The 18,306-nt window shown below is 38.6% G+C and overlaps 1 protein-coding gene across 13 annotated transcripts in view; it reads left to right on the top strand.

The window, feature by feature from the left end:
* The window catches only part of ARIH1 (ariadne RBR E3 ubiquitin protein ligase 1), a 188,376-nt gene that overhangs the window by 109,026 nt on the left and 61,044 nt on the right, over positions 1-18,306 (top strand). For 2 of the 13 annotated variants that reach the window (XM_014849721.3, XM_070498522.1), the window contains exon 1: positions 313-16,808. The exons of 2 other annotated variants lie outside the window; for them this stretch is intronic. In XM_014849721.3, the coding sequence (XP_014705207.2) occupies positions 16,785-16,808 (24 nt within the window). In that variant the 5' untranslated portion in view covers positions 313-16,784. Of the gene's footprint in view, positions 1-226; positions 17,069-18,306 lie in introns of those variants that run through there. 9 more of the 13 variants (XM_070498569.1, XM_014849723.3, XM_070498558.1 and 6 more) reach the window with 7 other exon arrangements.

Genomic DNA, 18,306 nt, shown 5'->3' with positions numbered 1-18,306 from the left:
TAAAATTAATTCCTCAAACTGGGAATCATAGCTTTTGAAAAATACCTTTTTAAAATTAGAAACAATTTGTTGTGTCTTTCATCTAGACCTGAAAATGTGCCTATTAAAAGCAGGTGCTTGGTTCCAAGTCTAGATAAACTGTAGAAATACCTTAAAAAATGAGTAAATGCCTCTTTTTTTATTATTGGAGGCTGACAACAAGTGTTTTTTTTCTCTTTGATTACAGATACTGTGAGAGTCGACGAAGGGTTTTATTACAGCATGTGCATGAAGGCTATGAAAAAGATCTGTGGGAGTACATTGAGGACTGAGAATGGCCCTGCATAAAATGAACTCTGAAAACTTTACCATCTAGAGTGCTCATGCAATTAAAACAAACAAAACAAAACAAACACAAACAAGGAGGCACTAAGCCTGTTCTGACACCACTGGTCTGTAGTACCAGAATTCTGTTTTGTTAACGGAAAGTTTAAGTAAATTATATTGTAATAAAAAAAGGTAGATAAACCATTGTACAACAGTATTCTAGGCCACCAACAAAAGTGTGACAGACACACTAAAAGCCCTCCAACTTTAACTTGTAACGTAGCTTCATTCTCAAAGCTGACTCCTTTTTTTCTTTTTCTTTTTCCTGAGTGTAGTACAGTTAAAATTTAAAACAACTCCTTGACACTGCTTTTCATGTCCAAATCAGCTGTTTTGTTGTTTTGGTAAAGGACCTCTTCCCCTTCCTCCCCTACACAGACACATACACCCACACACACAGACTGACTCTCTGTTTCTCATACCCCAAGGTCGTGAGTAAATGATGATCAGTTCCTTGTAAAGAAAATTCTTGGGGCGGGGAAGGGGGTAGGCAGCCAGAGGAATTAAACAAAAAAAAAAAACAAAAAAACTTTGTATATGACTTTTAAAACAGGACAACACAGTATTTTTCAAAATTGTATATAGTGCATATGCATGGACAAAGCAAGCGTGGCACGTGTTTGCATAATGTTTAATTACAAAAAAATATTTATTCTTTAAAAATCTTCAAGATTATGTCTATTTGCTGTGCATTTTCTTTTAGTTTGCTTTATCTTTCCAGGGTTGAGGGTTGGGATAAAAGGCATATTGGTTAAGCACCTCTGGAAGACCTAACTAGAGCTCTTTGATTTCCCTTTCCTGAAATTACTTTGCCCTTTCTGGTTTTGATATGTCTGTTGCTGCCCACGGGCCTCATGCCTTGAATTCCCAGCTCTTGATCAGGGACAGGGAGGTCAAGTTCTAACTAAATGCCATGGCCTGATAAGGGCTGCAACAGGGAGCTTTGTTGCTGCATTTCAAGGATGACCAGTCCCCAACCTCATCCCCTTCCGTGGCCTCACACATCTACCTAAGCCTTTGTGTGCTCATGTCATGCACATGGCTGAAGGCTTCCTAGGCTCCATATCACATCCAGAGGAAACATTTCACTTTTTATTCCTTAATTGCTGCTTTGAGCCTTTTAAAAATTTTTAGTTATGGCTCTTTTCTCACGCCTTTTTTACGTTAGGGTGTCAAATAGAATGTTTTTGCTTTAAATATAAATAGCCATTCACTTAGTTTCAGATTGTGAATTTAAAATGGCAGATACTGAAATTGCTTGTGTGTGTTGCTGTGGGTTCAGTTTGAAGGCAAATACCCCTAGAACATGATGTTCCCATCTAGTGCATTTAAATAGAAATCACTGAGTTTGCTTCTTTTCTATTGTCAGCAGATAGGAGAATTAATAATGCATTTTAGCTGTGATGTCCATTTTTATGAAATTTCTACTAAGCTATGTTAAAAGTAAAGGATGGTGGTGGTTTTATTAACTATATACCTGTTTAGGCCGTTCTGGCTGTGGTATTTTTCAACAGGTCAGCATCCCTAAATCTGTCAGTTTTATACAGGAGTGGAGAGTGAACTAGGCAACTAGATTAAGAGGTCTTTATGTTAAATACCAGTTTTGGCTGAGGACCTCTGTCTTCCTTTAAATGTCTTGCGCCTAGGGAGTGTTTACCATTTGTGAGGCAGCTTTGTCTGCTCTTGCACTGTACATCTTATTACTCCATTGGGAAGTAGGTTCACTTTCCTCTGGCCTTTTGCCTAAGTTAGGCTTTGCTGAATCAACCCTACTTTTCCTTTTAGAAAAGGTTGTTACATGAGATGTACTTGCAACTGTTCTTTTCCCATCAAAAATCAGTGAATGTTTGCTGAGTATATTATGCTGCTTCCTTAAACCACTTGTCGCTTTAGGATCAATTTTACCTGTACCTTTTATTATCCCCTCTCTTGCCACCTCAGGTGCAAATCTGAACTCAGTGTCTGCTTCTTCCATATGCTCTTCTCCCCATCATCCATTTGACTTTATTTTAAATGACTGCATCAATCTTAAAAGACATTTATCAAAACTAAGGAGATTTTTTTTAAGGAAGCTTGAATAAGTTCCTTTCCCTGGTAACTTTGAAAAGCAGCCAGAGTTGCTACCTAGATATGTGTGGCTCCCTTAAAATGTTTTGTGTACGTGTGGTGTTTTAAAAAAATCTTAACCAGCTAACTGCAGTATCTAGGTTTGAGTGTCATAAATCCTCTTTACACCATCCCCTTGTAAGAGGTATCCAAAAAGTGTGTGCACTTCATAATATCAGCTCCCACCCATGGAAGAAAATAATGCTTTTTAGAGATGCTTTTTAGCTTCAGTGTTAGCATATTACCTGAGGGTATTGCAGTTGTGGGTGCGTTCCCAAACTTGTATGGATCAAGGTGAACTGGCCTTTTCTACTTCCAAGCTTTTGACGGCCATCTCCATATTTGAGAGAATTCCCTGAGTTAATTGCTTTCATTGTTAGTAGCTTCAGTGACCCCCAACTGGGATAGGTAAGCTATATTGTGTGACAGCTTTCCTATTTCATCTACCTGAGTCTGTCTGTCAGAGGGCTCTATTCATCATAAGCACGAGGGTCTCCCTGTCTTCTTGAGGGCAGTTACATTGTCTTTTGAAAAGTGCATGCTTTATTTGAACAATTCATTGAGCAGTTGATGGACTTTAAATGATTTACAATAAAATTTTGATCCAAAGCTCAGGATGGAAACCACAGTGGTAATACTGAGTAGCATATAATATCAGACTCTAAATTCTGTGTAATTTGCTGCGACCCAGATTGTGTTTTATGTGTGTTTAAATAAATATATTAAATACACACGTGTATACATACACACATATATAACAGATCCAAGACTGACTGACTTGATTTGAAGTGGTTGAATCTGCAGTGTAAAATGTGGTTCAGCCATGATTAGGAACTGAAATTTAGTACAAGAGAGAAAAGGAATTGATGTAACAAATTCTTTTAGCTACAAATCCCGGTATAGAGCACTTGGGGGATGGGAGGGGGCGGGTTGGTGAGACAATCAGATCGATAAATTGATTAAATGCTCCTAACCCTGTAATTTTGTGCATAGAGCACCCTGTGCTGTGGAAATAACTGTTCTTAGATTTTCATTGTAACTGGACTGTTCAGGTTGCCCAGAGGGAAAGAACATTCCTAATTCTAATAAAATAAACTTTTATTTTGTTATTCCATTAGTAACTTATGTTTATTTTTATAGTTTAAAAAAAAAAGACATTGGTGGCCTAACAGTCACCTGTATTATGTGCCTTATTCACTGTTCCTATTTAATATAAAATGTCAAGATTTGTTTCAGTTTCTTTGCAAGGAACTGTGAATGAGACCGTCCCCAACAATTAACTTGGTTAATGAAGCCTTCAGAGCATTTTCTGAAAGCTTTCCAATTTCTGTGTCTTGAACATTGAATTCATATTGCTGTTTGTGTAGTAACAGTGATACATATTAGATGCTTAGTAGGTCTTTGTCAGTTTTTTAAAGACAAAGTACTTTGAAAGTCATTCTCAATTAACCTCAAAACTACTTCACCTTACATTTAGCTCACTCTTAGAAGCTGATAACTCCCATGGGGATGGAGGGAGAGTTGTCTTAAAGAAGGTCCCAAAGTTGGAGATCTTTGTTACTGATAATCTAGCCAACTCCAGATTTTAGGACAAAGATTTAATTTGGTCATATTTGGATCTATAATTATGTGAGTTATTTGTCACTTTTATCTTCAAAGCACTTTAACTTATTTTTGTTGTTAGTTCCATTGAGTTAATATCAACTCCTAGTGACTTGTGTACAGCAGAGTGGAACCCTGCCTCGTCTTATTTTTTTTTTTCTTTTTGCATCATCCTCTCACCTTTTGGCGCTGTATCAGACAATGCTCCACTGCTATTCATAGGGTTTTCATGGCCAATTTTTTCAGAAGCGGGTGACCAGGTCCTTCTTCCTAGTCTGTCTTAGTCTGAAAGCTCTGCTGAAACCTGTCCACCATGGGTGACCCTACTGGTATTTGAAATACTGGTGGCATAGCTTTCAGGATCACAGCAACATGCAGCTGCCACAGTACCGACAACCAACAGATGAGTGGTATGGGTCCCTGACTGGGAAATAAACCTGAGCCATGGCAGTGAGAGCGCCAAATCTTAACCACCAGACCACCAGGGCTGGCCACTTTAACATATTACTGTCTAAAGCAAGCAGAGTAGAAATTGCTCTGTTTTACAAAAGAAGAAGAAAAAGCTCAACCAGGTTAGGTAACTTGCCCAATATTTCACAATTTCTTCTATCTGGGACTCAAACTCTCTCCTATATGAGACTCAGTCAACATCGTACTACCTCTTTGTGTCATGTTTTCTTTTTCTGGTCTTAGAATGACCTCGCATTGAGTACCAAGAAAGGTGGTTCTTAACTATAGTGTACTTTTATACCATATCAAAGACTGTAAATATCTGTTGCTGCTACTGTTGGAGGAATGCTGTCTGCTATCTCTGGTCTTTAATTTGTTGCAGAGTTTGCAACTAATGTGGCTCTGTGTTTTGCCCAATCAAAAGAAACCAGCCATGGATATAAGAATAGCCCTTCTGATGTTGGTGATTGGGACAGTCCTCATGAGAAGACTATCACATGTAATAGTTAAGAGTATATGGTTCATCATCATTTGACTTGATAAATAGTGGCCAAGCAAATTGCAGTTGTTGTTTTAATTATTTGTTCAAACGAATTTCAATGTAAAGGATTTTGGCTAGTCTCCTGGAACTTGTTACAGAATTTCTTTCATAACTGATAACCGAAAAGGCACAGAACAGCCAATATCCATTTGTTCTCAGTGTGTTTCCTTAGAACTGGATGACCTATCGGGCTTTAAGAAGATAGATAGTGAGCATTATGGGGAAATCTTGGCTCCTTCAGAAAGAAGAAGTGCAGGCCCCTCAGATTGGGGGGGGATAAAGTTTGTGTATTTCTGGTTTATTTTAAGGAATTTGCTTCTCCACTTTATTACCCAAGATGAAATAGCTAACTTGGAAATGCTCAACTGGAAATAATCAAATACTGTCTATTCTAGAAGTAAACAGAGTAAGACAATTGCTGAGTTTTAATCTTTTGCTTTTTGTGGAATTAAATCCATTTTTTAAGGAAACTATTGCTGATATTTCTCTAGGCAGTAAGCATTTAGTGTGGAAAAAATGCCTAAGATGAAATTCTTTTGAAAAACAGTTTTCAGACATGATTAAAATGTAGATGGGGTTGTCTAGGGTCATTTTCAGAGTAGGAGCCAAATAGTATATAAATCAATCACACATTGACTGGTAGCAGTTCTGACAATGCCAAAAGCACAAGTTTATTACCACAGTAATCCAGGGGTCTTGAGTAACACAGGAGTCTTAAACTCAGATGTTTACAAGAGACAGGTAAATATTTTAATGACTACCCTGGGCTAAGAGGGCTCTGAGAGGAGCCTGTGAAATACGTATTATGTGAATTCTCTCAATTTTGAAGTGTTGGCCATTAATTTACAATATTCTTAAATGTGGGTCAAAGAAAAACTGCACTGGGGCCATATTTTCCAACTTGCATTCGTCTTGGGTTGCAACTTAATGCCACTGTCCATCTGACACAGAGTGGAATCACTGAGAAACTTCAAAAGAAAAAAGAACTAATACCTGAGTCCCACTTCATAAAGATTATAATTTAATTGCTTTGGGTTTTGTCCTGGGCATGAGTAACTTTTAAAGCCCCATCCTCATCCCCATCCCTGATGATTGTGCAGTGCAGTTTGAGACTTGCAGATAAGGTTGAGACCATTGATCTAGACACTGCTATAGTTGCAGAGGGGTATAGGTGAGCGTGCTAGGTCATAAGAGACAATAGGACTCGTGGGAAATTCACAACCTCAGGAAAGGGCCATACTGTAGGCCCTGGTTGAGTGGGTTTTGTGTAATGGTCCCTTCTAAAGGGTCTGGTGTGAAGCGCCCAGTTTGGTTTTTGTCAGTTTTCCAGTAAGTGGAGGAAATAATTCACAAAACCAAAAGAACAGTAGAACTGACAAATAGTAGAGTGTTCACATCAACTGGCAATATATTCTCTTCCCAAAGGAGAGAAATCTATCTGGGAAAGTAAATTAGAGACTGAGCAAAGATGTTTGAATGGTTCTAAGCAAAGCTGTCATTAAGCTATTTGTGTCAAGTCAATGCACAATTCTACTTAATCATTTATAGTTAAATTCAGAGCACTTAAGAGTCACAGATTTCTCGCTGTTACTTTAATTCTTTGGATGATGTTTGTTAGGACTGAATTTTCCTGTTTTTATTCCAGTGTGGTGGTGTGGAAAGAATATCAGTATTTCTCAGCCATAGTTTTTCCTTTTGTAAAATGAGGATACTAATAAGAGCTGTAGTTTGTTGAGTGATTCTTGCTAGATGCTTACTTATGTTATCTGTATCTTCTCAGCAGCCCTAAAACAAAGTAAGCATTGCTATCCTATTTTACAAGTGAGAAAACAAGATCGTAGACTATTAACTCAAAAATTACATAGAGTTTATAGCAGGATCATCCTTATGTGATTTCATGTGTTCATTCCATCATGCTGTATTGTCTTTTATAGGAACATTGTGAGGATAAAAGAAAATTAATGGGAAAACAAAGCCTAGTTACTAATAATAAGCATACTAGTACTAACTTAGGTAAAAAATAAGGATAGAGAGCTGTCTCACACATTCCCAAAGGCAGGATGAGATTGGACCCAGGAACTAGAAAGCAATTTGGACTCCTAAACTGGTATTGTCCGTCTTCTATACATCCACAGCATTCTAACAACTTCTGCTTTTCCTGTCAGCTACCCCATAGCTCCAGGTGTTCTATTTTAACTGCTGCAGACACATGTAGACAGAACCAACCAACCAATGGGCAGGATCGTCGGGACAAATGTGGCTCTTGGGGTTTACCCCTCTGGATTAGGAGCCAGATTTTGGAGATCATGGTTCACTGGCTGCACATCACAGCAGGTGTGTTCAGCAAAACCAAAATGCCCTGCAAGTTTTATTTTTTAAGTAAATGTAAGGAATTAGTATAGAATAGATAATTATGGCTAACTTATTTAATGTTTACTACATGCTTCATGTCCATCTTTTTAAAACTCACAATCCTATGAGATAGTTACCATCTCCATTTTATAAATAACAAAATAGAAGCTCAAAGAAGGTAGGTAGTTTCCCTAAGTCATCCTTTTGTAAGTGGCAGAATGAAGATTCAAACTTAGATTCCTTCAGTCAACACCCGTGGCGTCAGGCACTGTTGGCACTGGAGGTATAGCAGTGAATAAAGGGTCTGTTGGTTTATCTGAAGCTCTTAACCCTGATTCTACATGGAGACTCAATGGATTGCCCAAGGTCACCCAGCCAGTTAATGGCAGAGCTGGAGGCACAATTTGACCACCACTATTCCTTTCATTTCACTAGCTGCTTCTCAAACAGCCTTGCCAAAAGTACCTGCTAAAATTATATAGACTGGTTAGGGGACTTTCAGCCTTAGATTGACCTAGAGACTCAATGACTGATTCTTATTTTTGGCTCTTCTCTGTTCAAAACATGTCTCTTGTTGTTAACCTCAGATACTCCGCTAAGAGGGACCCAAAGTATACCTTTTTCACCCTCACATTTGAGAGCCACCCTAGCATTTTAATGAGAGTTAAGATGCAATCCCCATATTTCCAAACCCTCTCCTGAAGGCCAACCTTACCTACTTTAAGCTGGTGACTTGTCTTCCTATGCACAAAGTAACATTTCCTGACTTGGTATCTTATTTGGCACCTGTATATCCCTCATTACTGACTGTACCTGTATAAAAGTTTGGTATTTGCTTTTCAAGCTGCCTGCTTTTTGCCATGGAGTATTCAAGTTTCTTTCAGGGTGGGAATTTGAAAGGGATTATAGAAATATAAAGCTAATTCTCTATAGTAGACAATTCTCCAGAAAGCTCTCTAGGCTGAAAACTTGCTGCTATAGATTTTAGATTTCCTTCTGATGGCTAAAATTTGTTTCTATATGCATAATAACAAAGCAGTGCCCTAGAAGCCATTTCAGTCCTCATTAAATTGCTATTTCTTAGAAATGTGAATCTCGAGTTTGTGCAGTGAGGATCTGGATCTTTGGAATCAACTGGCCAAGCTGGGATTCCTGAGGACTGACCGCATACACACAGAGCAGGATTTTGTCCTAAGTTTTCTGAGGGAACCTGTCCAAAAACACCACTACTTACTGAATTTCCCAGCTTCCTGTTGAAGGGAGACTCCCTATGTATACTTCCACCTTTGCAGGTCACATCATTTTCTCAGAGGGAGTGCAACATAAAATGATAACCAGCATTTATGGAGCACCTCCTGTGGGCCTACTTGGGCAGCAGACATTCTAATGGAATGTTCTAAAATTGTAAATCCTTGCACCTGCTCTCAAGTCATTTATAACTAATTGCTAGTCGTCTTGGTATGAACAAAGTTCTTTGCTTCTTAATAAATTCCCACCATATGACCCTGACTTGTGGTTCATTTCTATTTAACTTAAGGAAATACTAAAGAGTTTTCTCTAACAAAGGGGGAAGCATGACCTGAGTTTCCACCTGCTTTGGATAGGAAATGAGTTTGTATCTAAAACTCCTGCAACTGGTTTGCAGAATTGTAAAGGTCATGGCAACAAATACCAGACAATGGGTTTAATGAACAGTGATAGTATTCTACATGCTTTTGAAGAATTTTTTACTCCATTATTTTGACTAGTTTGCAATAGAGTAGGTTAAGAATTGTACCATCTATTCATGTTAAAATCACATGAGTACAAGTCAGTGCCTTACAATGGTCTAATGCTTGCTCACTAACCAATGGAAATAAACTGTTGGTTCCACAAAATTGTTTTACAGATTCTAAAAGCTATTTCTTTGGGACACTGGATTGTGTGCCCTTTAAGATAAATTCTACAATCAAGGGCCTAGCCCTGAAGAGATTAGAGCCCAAAGATCACTCTGAGGAGAACAAATCCATATATTGTAAAATGCACACATCTTAAGTGTTCAGTTTGATGTTTTGACAATTGTATACACATGTGTGATAACATCCAAAAGAAGATATAGAACATTACCTTTAACCCAGAAAGTTCTCTTGTGCATCTTTCAAATCATCTCTGCTCCCCCTCCCTACTCCATTGATCATTTGCTGATTTTTATCACTAAAGATTTATTTTGCCTGCTTTTGGACTTTATATAAATGGAATCATATAATATGTACTCATATCTGGTGTCTTATAATGCTTTAAAGACTCATCCATATTGTTGTATGCATCGGTAAATTATTCTTTATTGCTGAGTAGTATTTCATTCTATAAGTATACCCAATTTGTTTATCCAATCTCCTATTGATGGGCTTTTAGGTTGTTTCCAGTTTGGGACAATTATGAATAAGGCTGCTGTGTATATTTCTACACAAGATTTTTTTTGTTTATTTTGTGGATATACATGTTTTTGTTTCTCTTGGATAAATGCTTAAGAGTAGAAAATTGCTGAGTCACCTGGTAAGGTATGTTTAACTTTTTAAGAAACTGTCTTCCTGTTCTCCAAAGTGGCTTACCATTTTGTACTACCATCAATGATGTATGAGAGTTCCAGTTGCTCCATATCTTTGTCAACATTTATTGTTTTAGCCATTTTAGCAGGTATGAAATAATGCTGTGATTTTAATTTACATTACATTCTCCTGATAATAATGTTGAGCACTTTTCATATGCTTATCTCACATTTGTATATCTTTCATGAAGTGTCTTTCATGTCTTTTCCCATTTTAAAATTGGATTGTCTTTTTATTGTGGGTTATTCTGTGAAATCTGGATACAAGTCCTTTGACAGATATATGTGCTATGATTTTTTTTTTTTTGGGGGGTAGACTATGGCTTATTCACTTTCTTATTGGGAGTTTTTGATGAGCACAAATTTTTATTTTGATAAAGTTCACTTTATCAATTTTTTTCTTTTATGGTTTTGTGACCTCAAGGTCACAAAGGACATATTCTCTTCTAGAAGTTTTATGGTTTGGGGTTTTATGTCTGTGGTGGATCATAGATGGTCTATGAGCCATTTCAATGGTTTTAGGCTTTACAGCTATAGTTTGGAGTTTTACATTTAGGTATATGATCCATCGCAAAGTAATTTTTGTGTACAGAATGAGGTTTATTTCAACATGGACATCCAGTTGTTCCAGCAACATTTGTTTAAAAAGATTTTTCTTCACACATTAGGTTGATTTAGCATCTCGGTTGAAAATCAACTGACCATATGTGTGTGTAGTTATTTCTAGACTCTCTATTCTCTTCCCCACAATATTTAATCATTATTGCTCTTCATATTTTCCAGAAAATCTGGGGTTCTGTCTGATATAAACTCTCTTTTATCTGAAGGAGTTCTTTTAGCATTTCTTCTATCGCGGTTTTTCTAGAGATGAATTCTCTCAGCTTTTGTCTATCAGAGAATATCTTTATTTTACTTTTATTTTTGAGGGGTATTTTAGTTAGATATAGAATTCTGTGTTGACCTTTTATTTCTTCTTTCAGTATTTTGAAGAAGTTGTTTACTTGTCTTCAGGTCTCATTTGTTTCTGGTGAGAAGTCATCCAACATTTTTATTGGTTTACCTGTCCATAATGTGGGTTTTTTCACCTCCAATGGTTACATCTACTCTTTATCTTTGGTTTTCAGCAGATTACTATGATATATCTAGGTATATTATTCCTTGTATGGAGTTTACTGAACCTCTTGATCTTTGTTGATGTCTTTCATTAATATTGGATATTTCTTGGCCATTATCTCTTCATTTATTTCTTCATACTCTCTCATCTCTCCTCTCCTCCTGGGACTCCGATTACACATATATTAGATGATTTGATATTAACCTACAAATCTCAGATGATTTTCCCTCCATCTTTTCTCTTTTTGTTTTCAGTTTGGATACCTTCCATTTAGCTGTCTTCAAGTTCTCTGATGCTTTCCTGTTAAACCCATCTAATGAATTCTGTATTTCTGATATAGTATTTTTATTTCTAGGATTTAATTATGTTTGTATGGTTACCATGTTTCTGCTGAAATTTCCCATTTCTTCACACATGTCATCCATATTTTCCATTAGATGTTTTAACATTTTAATAAGAGTTAAAGATCCCAACTGATAATTCAATATCTGGGTCATCTCTCATTTTGCTTCTATTGAACCCTTCCTCTGTTACTGTGGATCTTATTTTCTTGCTTTTGCACATGTCTTGTATATGTGGTTGTATGCAGGACGTTTTGTATGAAAAACAGGAGAAACTGAAGTAAATATTACTTACCTTCAAAATGGGGCATGCCATTTTTCTTTCAGCCACTTGAGTAGTGGCTCAGTCAATCTGATGTGTATTTGACCTAAAGCTTTATTGAAACTTTAGTTTGATTCAGTTCACCACTAGCTTCAGATATTTTGAAGGCAGAATCAGAACTTTTCTTTCAGTAGGGCCTAGGTTTTGGGCATTGGCAAGATTCCAGAGATCTGACTTTACTTTGTAGCCAAGGTATCAGCTTTTGGAAATGTGTGAGATCTCTCCTTTCTAGTGAAAAATGTGGACAAACCAGCCTAACTGCCAGGTTTTTTTGGATAGGGGGATGGGAGATATTCCTCTCAGCTCTTCTGTATGCCCTACCCTTAGTCTTTTAAGGAGGAATGCTCACAGTGCTGGGGGATGGTCTCTCAGCTCTCCTGCTCCACGCTTAGCCTTCAAGACTGTTTCTGATGAATTTCACAGCATTCCTGCCTTGCCCCCTCATTTAGAAAGGGTATCTTGCACTTGGGAGAGGCTCCACTTACCTCAACGGCAAGGGTGATCTGTCTCAGCTCTTTTAGTATCCATCTGCCTCCCACTTTTAGTCTACTACTTCCCTGTACTTGGTTAAGATCCAAGAAGTAAGATTGGTAGGTGGATGCAGGCTTTCTCTATGGATTTGAGTCCTAGATTCTAATGTCATGCCAGCCTCCATGGGCTATTAAAATTTTGTTAAATTTCAACTGGTTTCTCTTCACTCCCCTGTGGTGGATTCCTCTGCCTGCCATATAGTTCAGCATGGAATATAAGCAGCCATGGGTCTCTTCTGTCCTATAAATGACTTAGCTCTTTCAGGAGGTTGGTTCATTTAGGTTTCTTTTTGTCCTCAGCTTTCTGAGGTGTTTAAAATATTTTAGATTTTCTAGCTAAATCTGGCCTTTTCTTTGTTTTGTAGAGTGGGAGCTATGTTCTCTTGTGATTTTCTACATCCAAATCAGAAGTGAATTCCAGGAATGGGAGTTTAAAAAATGGTTTCATTTTCATATTTTATTAACTAGTTTTTAAAATTAAAAATACATGGGTAATAAAAAGTTAAATTTTATAGAATGGTAAACAATGAAAAGTAAGTCACCTTCCTATTCTGGTTCCCCTAATCCTCTTATTCCCTCTACAGACAAATAGCATTACCAGTTTCTTGTGATTTCCTCCCAAAATTGTAATTACAAAACATGTGAATATTTGCCCCCTTATTTTTTTTAACACAAATAGAAGCATACTATATTTTATACACTTTGTTTTTTCATGTAATTCTTTCACCACCTTGACGTCTTTTACAGGCTGTATAATATGTCTTAATATGGATGCACTTTGGTTTATTTAAATAATCCCTAATGATGGACATTTGGGGTGTTTCCAGTATTTTTTCTCACAAACAATGCAGTATGTATGCCTTTGCCCACATTCGCTGTTGAGTATATTTGTAGTATCAGGAATGGGCATGTTTAAAATGCTTCATGAAGCTCCATGGAGCTTCATATTATTTTAAAGTGTTGGCTGGACTCTCAGGAGTTGGTGATATGGGTTTTGGGAGGACTGGTTATCATAGAAGAGGCATGAGGTGCTAGAGTTGCTTGGGGAACAGATGTCAGAACAAAGCACACTGTAGACCCTATGAGAGTAGGAATGACATATTAAAATCTTTAAAATGTAGACATTCAACTGTAACTCCTTCTTTATACATATATTGGGGATGTTAAAAAGTTACTGATGTCTGATTCCTCTCCTGCCTCCTTATCTCCTACCATGGGGGAAAAAGGATAAATGATACTTTGTTTGGAATGCCTTACCCAGCTATATGACTCGAATGATCCTGATAAGCAAGGTTACATCCCAGGAGGTTTTCTAAGGGAATGAAGAGTCATGTGTTACACAAGAAATACTGTCTATGTGATTCTGAGATCTTCCCGTGAAGATGTTATGTTTTTTGAAGTTTTTTTTGTGTGTGTGTGTGTGTGTGAGGAAGATTGGCCCTGAGCTTACATTTGTTGCCAGTCTTCCTCTTTTTGCTTGAGGAAGATTGTCTCTGAGCTAACATCCGTGCCAATCTTCCTCTACTTTGTATATGGGATGCTGCCACAGCATGGCATGATGAGCAGTGGGTAGGTCCACACCCAGGATCCAAACACATGAACCCCAGACCACTGAAGCAGAGCGCGTGAACTTAACCACTACGCCACTGGGCTGGCCCCTGAGGAGATTTTTCTAATTACCTATCTAATTAAAGCACATTAAGTTTGGTTATTGCAATTCAAGAAAGCAACGCACTTTCTTATGAAAAAGACCACTGCACAGAAAGTGCTCTTTGTCCTAAGATCGGGTCAAAGGAGAGATTTTAAAACATATAATAATAATGGCTTATATTTATTTAATAACATAGGCATAAATAATGTCATTTATTCCCCAGAGGACCCCTTTCAGGGAGATTTTATATATTGGGAAGCACACTCATGAGCTTTCCACCATCTTCTTCCCTACGGCTCCCCATCTCAGTAACTGACTGTACTGTTCATCCAGTTGCTTTTAAAGTTAGTAACCTAGTAATCTTCCTGTGACATCTGTCTCTCTTTCCCTCATTCCCCCATCTCCAATTCTACACCATAGGAAATTTGGTTTATCTCCTAAAATTCTTGAGAATCCATTCACTTTTTCTCCATTTCATTTTCCACCATTCTAGTCCCAGTGAACAGTTTCATCATCTCTTATTTGCAGTATCTTTTAGTCTCCCCTAGATTGTCAATTCTTGTCCCCCTCTCAATTCATTCTCCCACTCATTAGCTAACATGAACTCTTTTAATGTTGACTCTGACCATGTCACTCCTTGCTTAAAACTCTAGTGCCTTCCCAATGCCCTTAGAAGAAAATTACTCACATGGCCTCTGTGGATCTGTACCACTAGTCTCTCCTACCTCTCCACCTATTGCAACCAACTCTCTTCCCCTTTCCTATTTCCTGCCACACTGGTCTTTCTGTGCTGCAAACTGGCCAAGCTTCTTCCATGCTCGGCACATTTGCACAAGCTCTTCCTTTGCTTTAGAAATCCTCCCTGGCCTGCCAACTTCCCCAAGCTAATGCCTTATCCTTTAGTGTCATTTTAAACATCTCTTACCCAGGAAAACTTCCCCATTCAAACAAGTGTAGATTGGATCTGCCTGTTATTTGCTCTTACTACTCTATATTTCTCCTTCTTAGCATTTACTACAATTCTAATTATATAGTTATGTTCTTTTAATTTTATTTTTTCTGTCATTGGAATAGGTAATATATCCATTTGGTACAAAATTCAAATTGTACACAAAGTATAGAGTAAAAAGTCTCTTCCCTTTCCTTTCTCTCTGCTACCCAGTTCTCCTTACAAGTAATCACTATTAGCATTTTGAATATCTCTCCAGAGATATTTTCTGAGTATACAATTATGTACATAATATTCCTCTTTATTTTTGCCTTTTATTAACACAGATGCTATATACATTTTTCTGCACTTTGTTTTTATCTGTTAATAATATATCTTTGCAGTTCTTCCATTTCAATATGTAAACAGTTGCTTCTTTTCAGATAGCATAGAGTATGGGTTTACCATAATTTCTTTACCCTCCATTATTGGACATTTAGGTTGTTTCCAGGCTTTGGTTATTACAAACAATGCTGCACTGAATAACTTTGTATATATAAAGTCATTTCCCACATTTATAGCTATAGAATAAACTTCCTAGAATTGAAAGTTAAAAAGTTATGTGCATTTTTAATTTTGGTAGTTATTGCCGAACTGCTCTCAATGTAGGTTGTACCAATTCACATTCCAACTAGCCACAGATGAAGAATGCATGTTTAGTCACAATTATGTCAGTGAAAATTTTTGTTCTTTGCCAGTGTAAGAGGTGGAAAGTGCCTCTTGAAAACTTTAATTTGCATGTTTTTCTTCCTTTCAAAGTTATTTTCATATGTTTGAGCCATTTGTATTTCTTTAGTGAACTGTTTCTTCATAAACTTTGCTTATGTTATTATTTACTGTCTGACTTCCTCACTACACTTTAAGATCCGTGCTCCGCGTGCAGGGATCCTGTGTTTTGTTCATCGCATAGTTCCTGGTAGTGAAATGAATGAAGCTCAGAGAAATGACTGGGTCATGTCATGCAGTAGTGAAGTCCAGAACTCATGTTTGATTCCAAAGCCCACACGTATTTCCACGATCACCCAGTGGAAAAACTAAGCATTTAATTCACCACACCGCAGTCCAGATAGGTAACGTAAAGCGTCTGAAGCGCGCCGGGAAGTCAGGACTGGGGCAAAAAGGCGAACAACTGCCTACCTACAGTAGCAGCCGTTTTCAAATCTATTTTACTGGAAGGCAGGAATGCAGGCCCATTGTCGGATCTTTATTTACCCCGAGGCCAGATTTCTGGCTTTATTGTGAAATCTCCTGATTTTTGAATATTTCCAATCAAAACAAGACTGCGCTCAAATGTAGCCCACCGGCAGCGAGTTTGCAAACTCGAGTAAGCTGGAGTAGGAGGCTGCTTAGGCCAGTACCTTATTTGGATAGTGACAGCCACGAAACGAGGAGGTTTCTACCTAGGACGATAATGAGGTTCCCTGCCCTGGGGTTTGGGCTTGGGGGCTGGGGCTCCCGGAAGGACGACTGAAATAAACACAAAGAGGGGTCAGGGCAGCGCCAGGTCCTCCTGGTATGGCTGGCCACTCCAGCAGCGGGGTCCCCGGTTTCTCCAGCGTCCACCCAATGGCGTTGGGCGGCAGAGGTTGCCCGGGATGAAGGGAATGACTGACTGCGCATTCCCTCACCGGTTCCTTTAGAGCCAAGCCGTAAGTCAGCGCCCAATCCCTTCCCGGCTTCTTGAAGACACTGACCTCCCAGGCAAAGCCTCCGCTAGGCGATCTACTTCTCTCCCTCCTCAGGCGCTGCCCGCAACCCCATCCTATGACTTCCGTTTGCTTGGTCGTCTGGGAAACCTCCGACTTCCGGCCGCGCATCGGTGGGCGGAGCCAAGATGGCTGAGGAGGCGCTGGCGTCGGTGAGCGCCGCGGTTCTGCTTAGTGTCCCGGCCACCGCGGGGGGCAGGCCAGGGCTGGGCTGGGAAGAGCAGAGGCGAGTGGCGACGCAGGCTGATGGGCGGCCTGTGTCCCACGCAGCTGCCCCTGAGGAAAAGCGGAGCGGGGTCCGGAGCGACTCGGGGCGGGGGGCGACACGGTCTGGCTCCGGGCATCTGGTCCGCCTGGGAAGGCTGAATTCTTTGCGACGCTGGGCCTGTCTAGGACTGTGGTCCCTCTTGGGGTACGGAAAAGGGAGGTTTTCATCAGAAATGGCTCTTTTTCTAGCCCCATCTTTTCTTTCTGGCAGGGTTTGGAAAGGAAGCACTACCGTTTGTACAGTTTCTGTTAATCCCTTGGCGTAGGAATTGAGTATGACAAAATCTGGAAGATTTCGGCGTCACTGGCTTCTGTCAGTGGGAGGGGACCATGTTTTCTCTGTTGTGGTTAAGTTTGGGAAAGTACTGTTTTGGGATTCAGCTGGTCTGAGTTAGGCGTTGATTAAACTCCCTCAGAACTGCTAATACAAAGTAGCCCAGATGAATTCAGGATGACCCAGTGCTAGTTATTTTTGAGGTGTTTATTCATAATTGGATCTAATTTCTTTAAAGTTCCGAGTGTGTAAACCTTGTCTACTTGTTTTAGCATTGAGTTTCAAAGCATGTTCTGTGCGTTTGTTAGAATGACTTGAGTTATTTATTCGGAATATATTGCCCTGGAAAACTTGGGAGCAAAATAGCAGTCTTTGGCTGTTTAATAACTTAGTGTTGGCTGTTAAGGAGCAAAGCCAGTGTTATCTGTCAGTGGACCTGTTTTCTTGTTTTCTGTTCTCTTTTCATTTGCAGAGAAATCAAAGTATTTTAGTGTAATCGGAAAACTTGAATATAGAGAAGGAGGTCCAAACCAAAGATTTCTGTTAAGCTATGAATTTAAAAAAATTTTTGGTGTGATTAGTGTTCTAGGTTTTAGAAATGGAAACATACCAAAGAAAATACTTCACCTACATATTCTCGAATGTAAGGTATAATGGTAACATGACGTTGCTGCAAATATAGCTCATTCTCTAGTGCTCATTGCAGGTATAGATAGGTGTTCGTGAACAGAATATGAACTTGATTTCTGTGATGGCAGAATTATCCTCTACTTTTGAATCTCTGATAGTGTTTTAAAGAGAATGGCTTTTTTGTTTTCATAAGACTTTAATACTTGAGCCTGAAGTTAACTAATTGTTTTCATTCTTGTCACGTTTATTGCTAACAGTGTTAGATTTATAGTAATTTCGTCCTTTTAAGTTACCACTGTATGGAAATTTGAATTTCTGTCCTTTTTGGAAGTAATGTGGCATCTTGTAATAAAATTAAAAGGACACAACAATCCTACTCCTAGACCTGTATCCCATCGAAGTGAAAGCAACACAGAAGCATGTAGTCCAAGTGTATTCACTGCAGTACTGTTTATAGTGGCAAAAACTGGAAACAAAGT

Source organism: Equus asinus, chromosome 2 (genome assembly GCF_041296235.1).
Source record: "Equus asinus isolate D_3611 breed Donkey chromosome 2, EquAss-T2T_v2, whole genome shotgun sequence".
In the NCBI taxonomy this organism is placed as follows: domain Eukaryota; kingdom Metazoa; phylum Chordata; class Mammalia; order Perissodactyla; family Equidae; genus Equus; species Equus asinus.
This window is presented reverse-complemented; position numbering and strand designations above follow the sequence as displayed.